The 20,757-nt window shown below is 36.0% G+C and overlaps 1 protein-coding gene across 13 annotated transcripts in view; it reads left to right on the top strand.

Moving 5' to 3' along the window:
* EYA4 (EYA transcriptional coactivator and phosphatase 4) overlaps window positions 1-20,757 on the top strand; it is a 161,105-nt gene that overhangs the window by 7,630 nt on the left and 132,718 nt on the right. For all 13 annotated transcript variants that reach the window (XM_068938365.1, XM_068938360.1, XM_009688851.2 and 10 more), the window contains one exon: window positions 11,876-11,979. In XM_068938365.1, coding sequence (XP_068794466.1) covers window positions 11,947-11,979 — 33 coding nt within the window. In that variant the 5' untranslated portion in view covers window positions 11,876-11,946. The remainder of the gene's footprint in view (window positions 1-11,875; window positions 11,980-20,757) is intronic.

Below are 20,757 nucleotides of genomic sequence, written 5' to 3' on the forward strand. Positions count from 1 at the left end.
AGATTTTTGGCTTAAGTCACAAGTGAAATTGAAGGAGTTTAATCCTTGAAAGCTATTGCAAAACTACCGTGTTTGGGGGTTTTTTTTTTTTAGATCTACATTCACGAAGTCCATAATTGGAACTATAGCTCAAGAAATGCTTTCACATCATGGCTAACCCTACGGTAGTCAGACTGTGAGGTCTGTAAGAAGAGCGCCATCTTTTTGCTCTATTTTTGCATGATGCCAGTTCTCCAGGGATCTTGGTTCATACAAGCAGTAATACCAGTAGTCTGTGTGTGAGTGGCTTATGTACGTGACCAACCACAGCTGAGGTTTCTGCACCCATTTGTTTTCTGTGGCAGAGTAAAGAAGAGTGTGAAGCTATGGTTTTGCATTTTGTAGCAGTGCTTCTTAAGCAGCCTTTATCCCTCCTCTGCTGGCTGCTGATTGAAGCTGGAGCAGTTCCTTGATGTGGTTCACAAGCAGCTGTGCTGGCATGATGCAAAGGTCGGAATGAGTGGCAGTACCAGCGCTGCTTAAACTGGCGCTGCAGAAATACTTGTGGAACCGCAGTCTCTGTTACCTAATCTGCCACCTCCATTAACTGAAGTGCAGGGACAAGTCTCTGGAATAGATGGAATTTCTCAGAATGAAAACATTGTCTAGAAGAAATAATCCCTTGATATTTTACCAAAAGTTCTTGTTAAGATGTTTTTTAACTAAAACTGAAGTTCTTGCAAATATTTTGCAGATTTTATATATATATATAGATATAGATATAGATATAGGTTATAACAATAGGAAAAGTTATGACACCTTTTGAGGGGACAGCTCTGATGTCCTCAGAGAATGCAGGAGTTTAGGTGTGATCTCAGATCATATAAATTTTCCGGTTCTGTACCCTGCTGTCCAGTAGCTATTCTCACAAGGAAAAGGCAAAGCGTAACTGCACTAGAAAGAGAATGTCATAGCAACCATGACTGGTTGCATTCTTTTACTGTTATTCCTGTGGAAAGAAGTTGAATAATTTCTAAAAAGTGGCCGTTACTTACCTGTCACTGCAGACAAGTGCTTAATTTATAGCAACTATTTTTTATTAGTCTCCACTGTCACAAAGTATTAACTTACATGCCATCACATTCCAAATGCCTTTTGTACGTTGTTCACATATAACACTGAAATATGCATGGTATACCACATCATGGGTTTATGAAAAGTTGATCGTGCCAAACTAGCAGTATTATTTTTGATGTGAGTAGAAGTTTGATTGCTAAAGGTAAGAATAGTGATGTAATAAAGATCTATAAGGTTTTTGACTTGGCATGACTTTTTGATTAAGGATACAAAATCTACTTGGCACTAATGAAATGGATTAAGAAGCAGACTAATGATTTGAAAAAATACTCTCCTATGAAGCTTTAAAAAGGACACTGCTACACAGAGTATTTTCAAGGTTGGTCATTAAATCAAAACTACTTATTATTTTAATAGTGATAGTGACACAAAGATTGATAATATCCATAAGAAGTAATATCTTTTATTAGATCAATTATAGCCGTAATGCAAGAGATACTTTCTTCTTACAAAGTGTGTTTTATTTCTGTTGGTAGACTATAATGGTCACAGTACTGCTACTACAAACATTGAGGAAAAGTAAGTGATAGAGAGCGAATTGCTAATACAGAGTGGTGTGGCTTGTTCAGTAAGCTGAGTACCAGCATACAGCTTCCATACAAGCCAGATGTTTATTCAAAAAAGCAACTGTAGACCATAGCAAATGATGAACATGGTGTTACAGTCAGAAAGGAGTAATAGTTGCTGGGAAGAAGTGGTGTCATACAGGGTAGGAGAGGTTACACGACCTCTGTAGATAGCATGGGTGCAACTGCTCCTGGAAAACTGCCATCTTTTAGCCTTAAAAAGGATTCTAGAAAAAGTGGACAGGTTTCAGATAAGACCATAGGAATAATTAAACAGTTGGAAAACATGCCTTCCAGGGAATGAGCTGATTCCACTTTGTTTACCAAAGGAGAATGTAGCGTAGTTTGATCGCACCTTATAAATACCTAAGTAGGGAAAAAGGAATTTGGTAAAAGACCCATTGTCAAATCAATTATAATGAAAATATCAGCATACCTGTTTTTCATAATTACTTTGTGTTACACACTTACTGCTCTCTCGGTAAAGGAATTTCACCAGTGGGGTAGCAAGCTGTTCAAAGTACTTCATGGCATTTAAATTCTGTATGAGGATTACTGGTAGGCCTATGATCAAAATGTTTACAGATAGCTTTTGGGAAGATCTGCAACATATAAAAATCTAGACTAGTCAACACTTTTAATGTTTCTTTTAGCATTTTCTTTCTTTCTGATGAGTAAGCTGGAACACGAATTCTGTTACTTTTCATTCATGGTGTTCTGATTATTTCAGTTTCATTTGATGATATTGGTGCTGTTTTGTTAGATTTGATGAGTAATAACTGTCCTCATTTTCTGTAGGAAATCATCTGAGTTATGTGCTGGGAACAACAGGAGTTACTTATTCTGAGATAGTTTTGTATGCACATTTTTGTGCCCTGTTGTTCAGTAATTCATTGAGAATGGAACACTTTTACAAAAGAAATATTTAGGGGGTTACTGTCAGCTTAATTAAGAAAAAGATTAGGTTTGTCCTGCCAAACTGGAACTAAGGCACCCATGTTTATTTTCTGTGGCCTTGCTTTCATATTCTTTCTAGTATTTCAAAATGTTCCGTTCAAGAATTCTATGTGAAACACTTGTAGTAACAGTAGTGGAAGCTGCCTAAAAGGGGCAGGTAGTGAAACAGACAATGGTAAAGGAAGTGAAAGCTGCATTTTTTTTTCCTTCATCAAGATGTTTCCAGGAGTTTTAGCTATTATTTGAACTTTTTAAATAACTATCATTGCATACTCATCAAAGCATGTAACTTGTGAATACACTGTTGAAATGTTGGCACATCTTTTAAAAAGAAATTCAAATGTATAGAAGGTATGCTGTAAAGGCTTTCATTTTAATTTTTTTTTATTTGCTAATTTGTGCAGGCATGTAAAACTACTGTTTGCTTTTACTGGAGGATGTGTTTACTTTTAGGCTCACCCAAATTCTAAAATGATACATAGGATCTCTATTTTAGAAATAATTTTTGTAACTACATTATACTATTTTTGATTCACAAGGTAAAAAAAGCCCCATTTATCTGTGAAAGGTAAATTTGAACTATCTTTTGGGGAGAGATAATAATGAATAATTAATATGTTCAAGTTGTTAGTGTCTCTTTAAATAGTCCGGCTAACCAAGCGTGGTCTTTTTCCTTCTGTTTTCAGTGGCTTATTTATAAAGAATTGAAATGTTTAATTTGGTTTGTATTCAGCCACCTTCTACAAAAACAGAGGCGGAATGTCTCAGAAATTAACCAAAATATGCATTACAATAAAAAAACCCTTCTCCCCAAAAGAACCTAGCCCTTCAAAATGTTGCAGTGACCTGTAAATAGGAAAATAAAATTGAAATTTTTATTACATTTAAAAAAGAGTATCCTTGTACCTTTGGCATCTCTTCATTCTTTTTTTTTTTTTTTTTCTCGGAACCATATGTATATATATTTTTTTAGGTAAGGATCATGTAGTTTTGACTGATCATCAGTTTGAAAATACTACTTTTTTTTTTTTTTGCAGATAAATTTTGCTATATTTTGAAGGGAAGACAGTGGAATTCCAGATTAAATTTGTTTACAAGGAGTCCAGAAACAGACTTAGCATTTATTGTATTTATTTCTAGCCAGAGTAGTCTGAAATTTACTTGTCTGAAATGAGTCGGAAGGAGGTCTGTGTAACTGCATGCTTTGTCTAAACGTGGGTGAAGAGGTCTTTCTATCATTTGGGAAGCCCCCAGCATCAGTGGATTTGCAGTTCTGTTCTGCTGTGTATCATGAAATGTTACAATGAGGATAAGAGATAAATTGCTGAGTTTATAATTCTATATTCTCAAATTCTTAAAGCTAATGCTTGGTATGGCAGTGGTAGGAAGAGCAGGGGAAGTAATTTTGAGCCATGTCTGTGTACTGGTAAAATTGGTAACTAGGGAAGCGGAATAAAAGCTGCACTTCAAGGGGAATAAAAGCTGCACTGAAGTATTACTTTGCCAACAGTAAATGAGACATAGTGCTTCCAGTTCTTTACCATTTGCCAAGAAGTCTTTCTGTTTTCCTGTTTTTCCACTTGTTGTGTTCTATGATGATGATAATAGGAAAGCAGGCAAAACTATTGTCATAGATTCTTTCAGTTTCTTGCTTTTGGCATTTACATAACTGATGCAGAAGCCTCATTTGTTTAAGATCACGATCTCTGTTGCTATTGCTTATCTGTCATGAGTGCCTGTTTTTTACTGATGCCAAATGGTATTGTGATGGTGTGACTTGCATCTTTGTTTAAGAGAAAAATCTGCTGCAGAGTGGGAATATCTTAATTTTTCTTGAACAAAATGTCTGCAAATGCCACACAAGCAATGCCAGGCTTCAGGAAACTCAGTTCAAGGAAGCAAGTCTGCATGAAGAATTGACTCTTGGAGAATGAAGCTAGGATTCATTCCTCAGTGTTCCCATGCAAAAACTGCAGTAAAGTGACAATAATACAAACATTCAACAAAGACCGTGCAGAATTTATAAGCCTGTGTGTAGCAGAAATATGTAGTGCCCAATTAACAGCAATTTTTTGACCTGAGTTTGGTGGCATGAGTCATGTCTGTCTTGATTATTGTATTTAATATCTGGCGTGAATTCACATTTTTAGAAAGGGAGATGGAAATAACAAAAAATATATCTCTGTTATAGACGTATAATTTTTAAAGGGAGGGAGGAGGCAAAAGGAAAGTAGATGATCATAGAACTATAAATGCGTTACTAGCGTGAAAGATCCTTTCTTTCCCTGTTTTTAGCGTTCATGATAACCCAGTATGGATAATTCTGTCTAAAGATATGGAAATAGATGAGTTGTGTTGTCTGTATCTCTCAAGGAACAAATGTTCTCGTTCCTCTCCAGCTGCAATAATAGGCAGGTGCTAGATCTTCAGTTAATCTAAGCCTATGGGTTATCGGTGTCCTGATGACATAGCATACCAGGATTTTGTTTTTAATTCTTGATTTAGTCTTTGTGCTAATAATTTGTGACATCACACGTTGAAATTCTGAATCCGTCATTTCAGAAGTATGATTTCTTTATACACTGGAATATATACCGTATTCTCAGTGTAGGTACATGCATATTCTTAAGCACATACGTGACGGATACACGAAAGAATGAGACTACTAAGCAGGTCCTGAAGGGGTGTTCCTGCACTGCTCCGATCATTTAGTTGACAGGCTGTTACCTGTGTATTTTGTACTGAGAGCAAGGGTTGTTGTTTATTATAGAGGAAGGGGCTTTGTTCTTTCGCTTCTCAGCAGAGTCTGTAAATTCCTTTTGTGTTCATTGCATGTAGAGTAGTAGCAAGGATAGTGTATGTGGTTGTAGCAGGCAGGAAATTCATCTGTGCTCAGAAGCTTACTGAAGTCACGTAAATTGTTGTATGAATTCCTAAAGTAAACTGATAACTCAGAATAAGGAGTAATGTATCTTCTCTATTTAAGCAATCCGTCTGCAAAGGAAAATTGGTGTAGGGAAATACCCAGCAGACGTGAAAATCGGAAAAGATTTATTTTCCCCCCACCAGGGGCCGCTGAACAGATTCAGAGCTAAAGTAAGCTGTGCACTCAATGTGGCATGGCATGCTGTCCTCTTAGTTGCAGATCAAGGTTTATGTATAAAGAAGGATCTCAGCATTTTGCAAGTCATTAATAGACAGAAAAGTGGGTCCTGGGTGTGCTGCGGAGAGTTCCACAAAACTGTAAAACTTCTCCAAGGATAAATTCTTATCCTCAACAAAATTAAAATGTTTGAAACCAGACTGATCTGAAGAGGGCAATATCTTACCTGCGAGAGACGAGGGCCTTAGAAAAAGTCTTAGAAGAGGAGGAAAGGAAAGAAGGGTGTTCCATATTTCCGTTAATCCCTAGATTGTGGAAAAAAATTATTTCTGTAATGCAATATGAGCTTTTCAGGAGGCTCATTTCACTCATCTTGATTTCAGGAGATGAAGACTAGTTACTTCGGCTAAGCCTAAATGTGCTTGCAAGATTTCCAAGCCACTTTGGCTTCCTGCAAGAATCCTTCTGATTCAAAGGAACATAGAATGAAAAATGTGAGAGCTAAAACTCCAAATGTTCTGTATACTTTCTCTTCATCTGCCATTTTTTCTCAGGAAGCAACATATGCCTCTGACTAGATCATGCTGTCAAGATGGCTTTGTGTGCCTTGTCAACCATTTATTATATTTATGAGATTTAAAGTTTGTTAGTGATTTACCTTCCCTTGCAGTTATATAGATGATGATATTTCTTCTTTCTGTTCTTTCCATTAAATGAGAAATGTTTTTATTAAGGTTGACATTTCTCTCAAGAAAATACAGCATTTGAATAGGGGAAAATACAAAAGCCTACAAAAGTAAAAATTAATTAACCGTAGAAAATACATCAAGCCATAGCCTTTCCAAGATCATATTAAGGACTTTAGTTTTTCTTCTGCCTTACGACATAAGATAGAAAAGCTGACATAGTCTCATTTTCCTACCAAAATAAGGACAGAGAATGATCTTCAGTTTCTAGAAGGCCTTAATCTGTTTATTCTAAATGTGTTAAAATAATATATTTTTCCTTGTTGGCTTGTCTGCTTGAATTTTGAAGAAAGCTAGGTTATTGTAAAAACACATCACTGTTATTCTTCATATGGAGTATGGATCCTACTTCCTTTCCAAATGTGATACTAGTGGAGACTGAGAAAGAGCCGTGATTTTTACTGTCACAAATATGTGTTTCAGCTATACTTATAAAGTAAATTAAAATTCTAGTAAATCAGGATTTGTTTTCCTTTTAGCTTTTTTCATATCAGATTATAGGTGATTTACATGCAGAGAACTGAGTGAAAGAATGTTTTCCTAAGTAGCAAAGCAAATGCTTGAAAGTCAGGCAATGCCTATTATTGCCTGCACCTTCTCTCCTGTTCCTTCAAAGAAATGAGTTTCATGGGGAAAAAACTAGCACAAAATCCTCTAATTTAGTGAGATTGCAATGTATATGCGCCACAGTTGCCTGCACTGATTGTAGAACAGCTCATTTTCTCATTACCTTCCTTGCATAGCCTTTCGTAGTGCCATGTATTTAACGCAAATGTTCTGTAGGAAAGGTGCAAAAGGCAGACAGAGGCTTTCCTAAGACTGAGAATTCAGACCCTTGAGGCTGTGCTTATTTGTTCACATAATGGCACCTTACTGTGGGACATGCTGCATGTCTTTAGCTGCAGTTCTAAGCACTAAGTACTTCTACTATCACAGGTTTCTGAAGTAGAGCACTAGAAAATTAGATACTGCTCTATTTGTGACCACTTGTCACTTAAATCAAAATTTTGACTCTCTATCAGTCTGTGGCCATGACAGAAATGAATTTTTCTTTGTAGCTTTGAATTAATTGTGTTAACCACAGCACCATTCTCTCTATTCTCTAGTCTTACTATAGGCATATATTATAATGTAACAACATTGCAGTAAACTTGACTGGGATTCTGTAGCTCCTTTGGTCTACAACCAAGACTTATTTCCGGAGTATCACTGAAGGTAACCTCAGTAGGTGTTCTGCAGTTTAAAAATAATAAAAAGAACCTGACTATATCCCTAAGGAGACTATAATTGAAAAGAATTGTTATTGTAGAAAGTGAAGAGACCTGCCCCCCTCCCCCCCCAATAATTTAATTTAACAAGAGTGGCCTAGGAGAAGACTCTCTTCCTAAATTTCTGGATTGAAGTGAAAAGGAGGAAAATTTTTGTCTGATGGCCAGACTGCTCTTCCAGATGACAGATTCTTTTTGGATCTCCATCTGGCTGACTTCAGGGCCTGAAGCAGACTTTGAAATACTCTTGGGAAACTTCAAGTGTTTTAAGATTTTTTTTTTTTTTAACCTGTGAATTCTCAAGCTTCACATTCTGTTCTGAGCTTGTGAGAGCTGCAACACAAATTCTTTCGAAACATTTCATATGAAATGAAAATACCTTGGTCAATTTTTCATTTTTTGCAATGCTAACTTTCTGCTGAATAAAAGACTGGAGGAATCATTGTTATGGGAGAGATCATATCCTTGCTGTCTTACATTTTCATTCAAATGTGTATTTCCAAATCAGTGAGCAGAAGAAGGTGGGTTTTTTAGTTTTTTAACTTATGGGTGTATCTCTGGGAAAAAACCCCACATGTTTCTCCTCATGGTCAAGTCCTGGAAGTTGCAGTTTAAACTTGATGAAGTGTTTTATTCTCTCAGATAAAAATAAATAAATAAATAATTATATTTAAGTGTGTTTGCTGATGAGGAACGTCAGGATTCCTCCTAATTAAGACATTTCTTAGAAAGGTAAAATTTTTATCTTAGAGCATAAAACACTTCATCAGTTTTAAAGCCACATCTGCAAGGACTGGATCAAGAGCAGAAACAGACTTTTTTCTTCATTCTGACTTGTCTGTGAGGTAAGGCTTTTAACAACAGTTTTAAAAATAGTTAGAAGCAGTTAGAAACACTTCCAATATAATAGGGATAAAAGTGCCCTCCCTCCCTCTGTTTTTAATCTAGTTCTCTAGATGGGATAAACTACAAGGTTGAATTGGCAACTGGATTATTGCCTCATAAAACAGCACGAGGTTACTATTATCCTTTAATTTTATATCTTTATTAGGGAGTAATGTTGGTCTTATTTAAATCACTGACTTCTCTAATGGTTTTTCTCCTCTTTTACAAATTTATAAAACTAAACCCTAAAGGATTTGGTCTAAGTGCAATTGGCATAACTGCCATTATAAAAATCATTGTGTTAGCGATTGGTTATAATCAGCAGCTTTAACTAGGCTCAAAATGCAGCAGGATTTAGCCGATGATCTCTTAAAGCATTAGATAGATAGAATATTGAAAGGACATTAATTCACAATTTTATTTTTAAAAAGCTTCACTTTCAGTAATAGACTATTTGAATTTTGAGACAACATAAGGATGAACAAGAGAGCCCTACTGAAACTATTATAATATAGCGTATTTGTGCAAAAGCTACATTTAACAGATTGTACATTTGTGCAAAGATTAAAACAGGCTTGTCTTGCAATTCAGTAAAGTAAATTTAAAAGCTATGGAAGCTCAGTCATATTTAAAGATGACTAATACAAGTGGCGTATTTAACAGTACATTCCAGTGTATGTGTTTTACTTGAGTCATCCTCAGGGACTGAATCAACCAGGATCTTTTCTTGATACATGGAGTTGTCTGGCATTTGTTTGTTTGTTAATGGTGACAGCGTGAAAATACGCCATTTGCATCTGAAGTTTTAGGATGTACAACCACACACACACTGTGGGTGAAAAACAGGCTATTCTCAACAGTAAAACTCCTGTTAGACTTACTTAAAATACTGAGAAATTCATTTTTTTAAAGAAAAAATGTCACATCTATCCGTTGATTACAGTGGGCTTTGATTAAGTCCATGATTAATAAGGAAAGAAACATGAATATGGGCCTATCTGTTGTGATATGGTTCCATAATTAAGTAATGGTAGAGCTTCAAACAGAAAGTGAGGGTTCGGCCGCTTTCCGTTATCGGCATTCAGAATTAGAGCATTTACTGTTTGAATGCAAAGCAGGTATTGACTTTCACTCAGTAAACTTAGAAACTAGTCAAACAATTTATGCTGAATCTTGTATTTTATTGTTGTGTGCTTGGCCATTTTTTTCCAAAGGTAGTCTTACTAATGCAATATAGCATGCACACATTTCAGACTCTTAATTAAATTAAAACAAATTTTGTATTTATATTATTTATGGAATATTGTAAGATCAGTTCTCCTTTTGTGAAAATTCACCTTTATGTTTGGAATTACCTTCTTTGGCAGGGGCTGATGAATAATGACCTGCTACAGGAAATTCCGTGTAGAGCTGCTTTCTTTCAAAATATCCATTGTTCTCAGTAGTCTCCTGTCTTAAATTTACCTATATTAAGTTGACTTTTAAAGAAGGCTTTCAATTCCCCTTTTGTCTCAGTTGGACAAAAGATTGCAGACAATTTTTAAAAATATAAGGGTGCTGGCTCCGCACTGACCCCACACTTCGGGAGATGGTAACTATTTTGGTGAAGCCATCCTGGGTGAAGACATCAGTGGCTTGAAACTTTTTAAAATCAAGAGGAATCTGAAGGCATTTTGAAAGACAGGAGTTTTGTATGGTTTTCTGTTAAGGTGAAATACATGCAATAGGAGCTGCTTGCAGTTGGTCTTTTCCTAATGTAAAATGATGGCAACATTAATGAAATGCTAATAAATATCTTTTTGAAACTTAGAGAAGAGGGGAGGAAAACAGGAAGGGATAATCTTAGGGGCATGAAAGAGAGGAAATAGAAACAAGAAAGAAAGTAGATTGGGGCTGTAAGTTTTTATGTGTGTATGTTCTGGGAAATGCCTAATGCAAAATGCAAGGCAATTTTGGGATTTTCGAATTGGGCAGTAAGTGGAGGTATGGCAGGTAGGTGGCTCTTTGTGGTAACAGAGGAGGTATTCACAGGAAAAAGTAGGGTGGTGCATGGGGATATAGGGGTGGAATGGTTCATAGCTCCAGTTCCTTTTTTTACGTGCTTTGGTGAATGCAAACAATTGTTTAAATAAATTGTTAATTGTAATAATTCGTTGTTAATAAATTGTTTAACCTCAGATAAGTAATTGTTACTTTTATGGAGGTTTAAGATAGTGTAACATATAAGAGGTTACTAATTAACATTTAAAATAAAAGTTAAAGATAGATACATAATATGTTTGTTGTTAGTGGGAGTATTCCTAGGCAATATTTTCTTCAGGTACCTTGCTGATAAACAAATCCAGGTAAATTTAGGTTGTCTGAGTGCCTTAACTTACGCGTTTGCGTACTGTTATATATTTCAGTTTCTTTTAAATGTAACACTAGTTTTGATTTATCATGTTATGATTATTGCTATATGAAATATCCCTGGCACTTGTTGTATTTTAAATTACTCAGATTTGCTCACAACTCTCAAGCAGATCTTTCCTAGGAGCACAGACTGTGGTATAGCTGTGGTCTTATAGCCAAGATTACCATAATCATTACTAGGCAGATCTTTTAGAAGATAAAATTTTCATATTTAAGATCTCAAGTATTTGATGAGAGTGGTTCACTCTATGGGAGAAGGCATATGCATCGTAGATGATTAGGATAATGTCTGTCATTTAGCAGGGAGTTGCTTGTTTTAAACCACTTTGTGTATTTTATTTAATGGACTTTAGAGAGGGGACTTCATGCTGATAATTGCATAATAACCTTTTTCTGCCAGACACTTAATGACTAAAGAGGTTATCATTAAATGCATATTAAGCATCTTTGTTCTGTATTCCGCAATCATCTTTCTAACATGTTCTTCCAAGAGTTATCTTTTGCTATCTGCCTAAATAGCTGCCCGTGTTAAACGTTTTCACTTTCCTATTTCTTTGTTTTCTTAATTTTTTTTTTCTTGTAGAAGTTGAAGAATTATTATCTAAATGTGTTTCTGTTTCTATGTTTTAGATAGCTTCCCAAAATAGTAGTGATTATGTTGAAACGCTTTATGTGTTAGGCTTCACAGAAGTCAATGGGAACTTTGCTGCTGATTTCAGTGGAAGCAGACCCTCAATTAAGGTGTTTGTTTATCGTGGATTTGCCTTAGAAGTCAGGACCACAGACTAACACATTTTAATTTTTTTCTCCTTCTTAATTTAGACCACTGAGCTATATATTTTGAAGATAAGATAATTTCTGTTTGTGGGGGAAAGGAAGAGTGAGTAACCTCCATGGAAGACTCTCAGGATCTAAGTGAACAGTCAGTAAGTACCAGTGTTGCTAAACTTTATGAAGTAAATTGAATTATGTTCAAATTGTGTTTGAAGAGATTTTACTTTAGATTTGAGACTTAGATATTGGGAGAGCTTCTGAACTTCTCGATTCAAATCTTAGTTCACGCGTGGTTTTTAAACTTAACTTTTACCTACTGAATATTAAAGATCATAGTTACATAGGATTTGGCAGAACTTAAATTGTAGGAGTGCTGATGGATATAATTGAGGTACACTGGAAGAATAAAATGTTAAAACAGTGTGCAGTGATATGTCTTGTTCAAGTAGTTTTATCAAAATACGTATCCATCGTGGCCAGGCAGTTTTGCCAAAGCAAGTGTTACTGAAAACATGAACAAGAACTTTCAGATGATTAGACTGTTGCAGATGACTTAAATTAATTCTTTTAGGACTTTCTTAGATTTCAAGAGATTTATGAGAATTGGGAGTATATCCCCCTCTCCTGTATCTGATGGAGATTCCCCTTGTCATTGGTGGAATAGCAGGGGAAAATAGGGCAGACGTTTCTTCTCCTTTTCCTTTCTGATTTTTCATTTCCTTTAAGGATGCAGTCTCCAAGCTTCTTTAGCCTTCAGGCAAAACTTCTGAGGAACTTCAGTTCTGAGGAAGTAACGTGTTCTGGTCAAACTTAAAATTGACTGGGGGCCTGCCATCCAAAGTATTGGTTTCATTTTTAACACTTTTAATTTCTTGTGGTCACAGTATTGGAGGGTTTTGTAAGCAGCGTGTTGCCCATGAGTCTCAGCTTGGGATCAGTGTATTAAAGATCAATAAAGGGATTTCATATTTATATTTCTGATATATTGAAAGAGATTCTCCATATAATAAATTAATTGTCATATATTTTTACAGCAGAGACTTTTGTAGGTAACACAAGTGCAAGGAACTGAGAAAGGTATTTTAAAAATGAGAGAGAAATTTCTGGAAAGAGACATTTTAAAATGTCTATTTTTTTTTTTTATTTTTTTAAAAATAAGGATTGCTTTGCTCCTGAATGGGTATCTCATATCTGAGACTTTATCTTGCAGTACAGTTTTACTGCTGATTTAGCGTGGAATGGAACTGGAAGCTCATAACAGCATCTTAAGTCATCATGGTGACACTACTTGGGACAGCTGCGTTTATTTATGCATTTAAACTGTTCCCAACCAAAACTTTAGAGCATGTAAGAGCTACATGGCTTCATAATTCAATAAAGTTTTATAAAGGTCATAAAAGATTAAGCAGAAGTTCTTGTCTCTTAGCATGTGAAAGAATTATTTTGTGCAGTATACATAGTACGGTTATTAATAGGAAGTAGATGAGCCAGTTTAGCTTAGTGCAAAAATACGTTTTGCATAGTAGTTGAGATGTTTTTGCAGCATTGGAGGCCTGACAAATGCATACTTCAATAGCCGTTTTATTACCTAATTTCTGTAGTATTTTTCATAGTTATTCCATGCCTTTGTGCTAATATGTGAAAGTGTTCTTGCAGATTACAAACTGAGGTGAAAGTTGTTACACTGTGATACTTGTGTGCGGAGAAAGAATTTTTTGCCCTTACGCTACTATTAGTGTCACAGGGTGACAGTGATTCAAGGCAAGAGTTTATTCTTCTACCTTTTTGGTGAACAGTGGCAGAGCCTAAGTGTAATGGATGGGAAGAGTCCCGTTTCATCACTCCTTCTGTCCTAAGTATGCACCCAGACTCAGATCTAGCATAGAAATACTAGACGCTATCCTGGGAAATAGATCTGTGGTTTGAACCTAGAGCAGATACTGAACCTGCTTCAAGAGCCTCTTCAGTGTTTTATCATGGTTAAACTCTACTCCGAGACAAGTTTTAAAAAAGAAAATAGTGATTCTAGCTTGGTTCTTTAGAAGCCACAAGGCAGGATTCTGGGCTAGAGACCGCAGGTAGAAAGAGGTGTTCTCTATCACAGGCTTTGGTGGTTCAAGCTGCAGGAAAGTATCAGATGTATATCCTCTGCCTCTTCTGCTTGTGCTATACTGGTGTTCTGTACTGCTCTAGGCAGTCCTGCTCATCATGCAGGACTTCTGGTTCTTCACAGGTTTCAGGGGGTATAAGTATTTAACTTCAGCTTCAGGATTTCACTCTGTGAGCTAGGTGCATAAGATTTACGTGATAGAAATTCTAGGAGCCTAATAATCTGGCCTTTACTGAAAACATATTAGATTGTGTGAGTAAGTTTGAATGCAAGACCTGTGTTAAACTGGTGCTGTCATCTTGCCCTGAATATTCTAGTCCTTGGTTATTTGAAAGATTGGCTGTCTCTGCAGCTGAGATAGTTTAGAAAGTGCTTGCTGTTGGATTATGTGTTTGATGGACAGTTGGGTTTTCTGAATAGAGAGATTCCTTTTTTGAATTCATTTTCCTGAACAGTCAATGAGAACCTTTCATCCTCGGGAAGAGAGGCCAGGCGCAGCTATTTGGGTTAGTTAAATAACAGGGATAATTTTTGAGTTCTGTATTTAAGAAAATAAATAATGCTCATTTCTGCAAGCAGGTAGTCCTCCTGAAGGATAGTGGACTACAGTGTAGCTTTTATTCTGACAGCCTTTTCCATAATTTTGAGATCACTAATACTGTTCTAACTCAAATTTTGCTGTTTATTCTGTCTTCTTTTAAAATAAACTACTAAGTGATTGTTTCTATGATTCCCATCCCTAAACTATTTCGCAGTCAGGTGAAACTCATATGATCGTAAATATGAGCAATTTCACACCATCCCTGCTATTGTTTGAAAAATAAATTCTTCCATCTTAGTCCCAGGGTAGTGACTGCATGGCCACGTGCTGCTTCGGAAATGTAAGTGCACCCCTGTTCTCTGGGCCTCTGGAGGAATTGCGTTTGACTGAAATGAGCAGCTGCTGTGTTTTCTGAGATGCCTGTTTGATTAGCTGTAATACATACACTGTTTATTGTATTATGTCACTAATTTATTTATTTTTCCTATTTTTATTTGTTGTAAATTTGTGGCCCCTGCTACATTTCAAATCCTTATGCAATGAGTGACCAGAAGGTTATATGAACTCCTTACTTGCAGTCTTCTCTTCATACTGTGTAGAGCCACCATTCTGACAAATCTGTCCTGCTTGCTTTCCTTTGCCTTCTCACCCCCAGTTCCATGCAGCAGAGGTGGGGGAATCTAGTCTTAAGATTATACAGTGATCAAAACAGAATCTGAATCAAAGTAGGGTTTACCATACTTCAGGTTTCCTGTCTTTACACACATCTTTGTAAATAAATAGCTGTAGTTTGAGCATCAGCAGGAGAATGATGGAAGTTGCTACCTCACACAGAGAAAAACTGGAACCCATCAGATGCACTGCAGTTGCACTTCAGTTCTAGCTGGGTTCTGGCAGGCAATGTGGAGTAGGCTGGGCTGGGGTGTGTAGGTAGTGCTTTACCTCTGGCACCTAACCTCTGGGATGATTCCTAAAGAGTTCAGGACTCTCATTGTCTTTCCCAGTCCAGAATACGCTTGTACGTTCGTGTACAGGAGAGAAGTTTGCTGTTCATTGATAATAAGTTCAGTTTAAGAATATCCTGGAAGAAAAGAAGGAGAATAGTAAGACATGTATTTCACAGAGGAAAATAAACAAATGGTCCTTTTTTATATTCTGGTGTGACCATGTCACCATGTACAGGCTGCTATTTGTAAAGTAAAAGTATAATTAAAACCACCTAAGTTGGTTTTACACAGACAGAAAAATGTGGTATTAATAATTGCAGATGCCATAGCTTTTATATGCAACATATAAACAAAAGTAGGAGATAAAATGAAGCACATCAGATTTTACTTTATTATTGCCTGTCTTCAAAATAAATACTCTGATTTTTGCTACATATTAACTAAAAATACTCTTCCAAAAGATGCATGTTAAAATTTCTTTTATTTGATTTTGCAATGAGAGAGAAGGAAACTTTACAGATCTTGCATTGGAAGAACCTTACATTGAAGAAGGTCTCGTAAGACTGCTTTTGGAGATTTTTAATAACATGATAAAACGTTTAGCGTTCTGTTGTGTCCTGCTATAGCAAACAACTGTAGGCTTTGGAGAACTACAGAAGTTTTAGGCTTTTTATTTTATTTTCACCTCCTTCTTGTTTGCTGCTCAATCTGTATTAGTGGGCAAAAAATAATTTGGCTGCTACCTTGTTAGTTTAGGGTTTCAAAGCGCCTTATTAGAAACTGATGTAATTTCATCCTCTAGCCCTTTTATATAACAGAGTGCATATTTAGATTACTTCGTTTTAACCTAGAATTAAACAATAGATTGCAGTACTGTAGGACAGAACACTAGCCGATGTGTGAGACTTAAACTAAATGAATCTATTTTTCACTTTTGTGGAACCTGGACAGTCATTAACATTGTGCACTAGGTAAGTTACTCATTTTTCATCAGATTATATAGACTATCATATCTCCTTTTGCATTTATGCCTCTACTTGTACCTGGACAATCCCTAGCAACCTTTTTGGCCAGTGTCGTTTCCATGTTGTTGTTTTTTTTTAACATGTGAAAGTGTCAGATGTGATCCCCTTGCAGATCAGTTTTCGGTTGTAGTTAGTTTATTGTCACTTAGTCCCCACACCTGCAGTTTTTAGCATAGCTGTGTGGTGTTCCAGCGCTCTGCAATGGGCAGTCTTCTCGCGCTGTGGAAGTTGAAGTGTTGTGCTTTGGCTGAATTTAATTTCAGTGAAGTGAAAATTATTTTAAAATCTTTGTTACCTTGTTTAAATATCTGTCATTCTACTTCTGTATTGCATCATAGCATATTGTAGTTTGTATCCTCATGATATCATTATTTATAGGACTTGCTGTATTACAGGCAATTCATCTTGTAGTCAAATTGCAGAATCATAGAATTGTTAGTTGAAAAGTACCCGTGGAAGTTATCTAGTCTAACTTCCAGTAATGCATTACTGGCATTATGCTGAAATATTTCATTGTTATGAAAGCAATGGGGTTTATTAAATATCAGTGAGTGTCTTCTGAAGGAATTATGGGTTTAGCAAGCAAAAATGATTGCCTTGATGAGTCATTATTTACTTTCAACTAAAAACAGTCCTTGAAGACAAATGTCATAACTTGAAGTCAAAGTAAAAATCAACGTGTCTTTTAAAGGGAGAGCGTCTTAGCTATTTTCTTAAACCCTTTTGTAGACACAGAAATTAGCACAGTGACATAGCTTGTCATAGAAGACCCCAGATTATCACCCACTCTGAAGTACAGTGGATCAGGAGCACAGTGCTACCCCAAGGCTCCCGATCTCAACTCTAATAGGAAAGTACAGGAAATTGAGGGTACTGAATCTTACACATTGCAACAAAGTTGAAGGAAAAGCATCAGTATTGTAATACCCCTGTAATACCTTTACGTACGGCACAACAATCGCTGTGACATAGAAGTATGTGTTTTGCTGCTTACTTTGCCCTCTGCTGTTTCAGCGTTCTGTGATTGACATACCATAATCCACCAGTGACAAATTTGGAGGTACTTTTCCCAAACTACATTAGAGGTTGTTTATGTATTATATTTTTCCCATTTACTGTTTGCAGACCATATCAGACGAAGCTCAGAAGCAGATGATGCATTTTGACATTTAAAACAAACTGAGATCGTTCATGTTTCATGAGAGTCGCATGTAATTGAAGAAACAGTTTGACGGTGATAAGCATTGATAAAGCATTCACTGTTGACACACACTTAATAGAAAGAGATGTGCATATCTTCTGCGTTAAATAAAAGATAAAATGATTTAAAAGCCGTTTTCTTCAAAAGCTAAACAGTCACTATCTTCAAAAAATGTCCAAGAGAATATAATAGAATAATATTCATAGTTGTAGCTTTGCAAGATGGGGTGGGAAAGGGGGTTGACAAACAAACAGAAACATTCATGTTTTTTAGTACTGTCGTATTTCTCTGGTTCAGCTCTCCACCTGTTTTCTGGAAGATGTTACTCAGTCATTATCAGAGGTTTAAGTGGAAAGGCATTAAATGGGATGTTTTTAATAACAAGGGAAACACACAGAAGAAACATGTTTTGTTGCCACATGCTATCCTTGGAGTGCTGACAAAGACTGATGCATAGCTACTATACAGTTTGTTATGACTGGTATTCATGGCTCCAGAGAGGCCCTAGACTGGAATTTTAGGGATAAAACTAGTTGGGAAAATTTCTACTTCTACCAGCTGCATGAGCTTCCCTCAGAGTAGATACTATCTTCTGCACATGGGGCTCTAGGGTTTCTAGATAAATTGAGTTTTATGTTAATAGTGATGTTGTAGCTCTGACGATCTAAGGAAATGAGAGGCAACCTTTATAGAAGAGATAGTATCTATATTTTATCAAGTGATACCACTGGAAAAAATGGAAAACACTTGCAGGTACAAAAACTTCTTTTCAGAGTGTGAAAACTGAGCAAACTTTTGGATATGTGAGACCTTCTTTGCGACTTCAAGAAGGGCTCATTTATCTAAAAAGAAATGTGTATGTATATGTTTTGAAACATCAGCTAGTGTAATAAAAGGTATTGTTTCTCCCATTCTCTTTAGAGAACAGTGCTTCTCTAAATTAAATCTTCAATATCTGACAGACACATTTCAGGCTTTGAAGCTGGATTCTGGATGTAAGATATCACACTTGGTGAGGCATTTAAAATGCCAAATTTATAAATGCTATATTTTTAATTGATATTAATATTATATTTTATATTCAGAATTCGTCATGAAATTTCACAGGGTATCCATGTCAGTCCTGTATGAGAATGCAAAATAAGAATATTATAATTTCCTTAGGACAGTGGTTGTGCAGCTTAGACTTCTGATTTTGACTGTGTTCAAGTGATGTTGTCATGTCCGGAAACACTATCTCAAATAAAAATGGGCCTGAGTTCTGCTGATGCATACAGAACGTGTGACCATATGGCAGTGAATCAATCTGCTCTAGCCTTTTCATCTTTGTGTGATTTTGTTACTTTGTAAGGCTAAAAACCTAGTGCTTTCGTGTCTATTATATGACTATGTCTACATTTTCATGTGAAAAGTGTGAATTACAGTGAACACATATTTATTTTTTTCTCATTTGATTATTGTAAAAAAACCTCTGATATAGCAGTGCACTGAAGAATGCATGGAATTTAAGGGATGTGATTAAGCCCATTGAAATCAGATGGGATTTCTCACGTGCTTTAAGTTAGGCATGTGCTTAAGTACTTTTCTGGAAAAGACTTGGAAGTATATTACAAAATAAAAGCCGTAATTTCAGAAATATTTTATTAGCAAACGCTTTTGAATGATTTGTGGCTATGAATAATATTTGTTTAGCATCGTATAGCAGTCATGGTTTCTTTCTCCCTCCTGTAGTAACTTTCCTCTGAGCTGCATCTCAGTATCTGAGTGGCTGACTTGCAATTCAATTTTTATTAAAAAAGAAAAGAATGATTGGGAGAAATGTTAAGGTTTTTTTTTTTTTTAAATAATAAAACGGCACTAAATGAAGAGTGTAGTTTTACAGACACGTTTTATAAACTGTGTCTTAAACATACTGTGCATATCTAGGCCCATTAAACCACAGTCACATCGTTGTCCCCTTTTATGGTAGGTTAAATCTTTAGCAACTTAAATGTGAAAAAGTTTAAAAGCATTGAAGTATTCTGGCTACAGTGGGTAAAAATAGTTTTCCCGTAGTGTAACTTAAGTCAGAATTTGTCCCAGAGGATCCCATTGAAGAAGCAATGGAAAACTTGTGTATTACTTACTTTATTTATTTGTAAAATAATTTATCTTAAGATCAGTTATGTTTGTTTGTGGTTCGTGCTCCACACTCCTAAAAGCAACACCCAATGCCAGATCAGAACACTGGAGCCATAGCATGCATTGCAGAAATGGGTGTGTTAGCAGCTTGAGTTTAGCAATGTTTGAGCTGTAGTCCAACAAGCCTTGTTTTTAACTCATAATTGCATTTAAGACCCAGAGTTTTGTGTTGGGAGTCTTAGGATGGCAGCTCCTGGATAAGAAAGTTAGTTTATTTCAATGGAGACCAGAGCTGACTGAACAAGTCTTGCTTAAATGTGGTAGCAGTCCTAGTTTATCAACTCTCTCTCTCCTTATATACACACATATGTCAACTGCATCCTAATACCGGTTTCAGGATACATGAAGAAAAGCCAGACCAGAATGTCCCTGCTAATGAGCTGAAAATGTCATATGTCAGCTAAAAATATGGCTGAGAAATACTCTGAACCATCTCTAGCTTATAGTCCTGTAGCATGTAAGAACCTGTACCAGGAATTTGTCCTAGACATCTCTAGAAAATTTTTTGTGTTTCAATGGAGTCACGGTTTTTGCCTATTTGAGAAGTTTAATACTCTCTGTGTCTCAGTGAAAGAAAAGCCATATACTAATATATGGATGCCCTTTATAATGTAAATTTGTCCTTTATAATATGAATTGTCCTTTATAATGTGCTAGATGTCCTTTATCATGTGAATTGTCATTGGTTATGTACTGGAAAAAAACCAGCTCTATACAGTAAATAGTGATGCTGCGCAATGTTAAAATGCCGAGGATATTTTGATATCACATACGCGTTACCAGCGTAATACTTCTAGTATGCTCAGTACTCTCTGGGACTTATCTTCCAATTTCTGAAAGACTGTATAAAATACTATTTTCCAGCACAGACTGAAATCCTTTTTTAATGTTAATGGAGAATATGTTGGATTTTTTTTTTCTTTTT

Source organism: Struthio camelus, chromosome 3 (genome assembly GCF_040807025.1).
Source record: "Struthio camelus isolate bStrCam1 chromosome 3, bStrCam1.hap1, whole genome shotgun sequence".
In the NCBI taxonomy this organism is placed as follows: domain Eukaryota; kingdom Metazoa; phylum Chordata; class Aves; order Struthioniformes; family Struthionidae; genus Struthio; species Struthio camelus.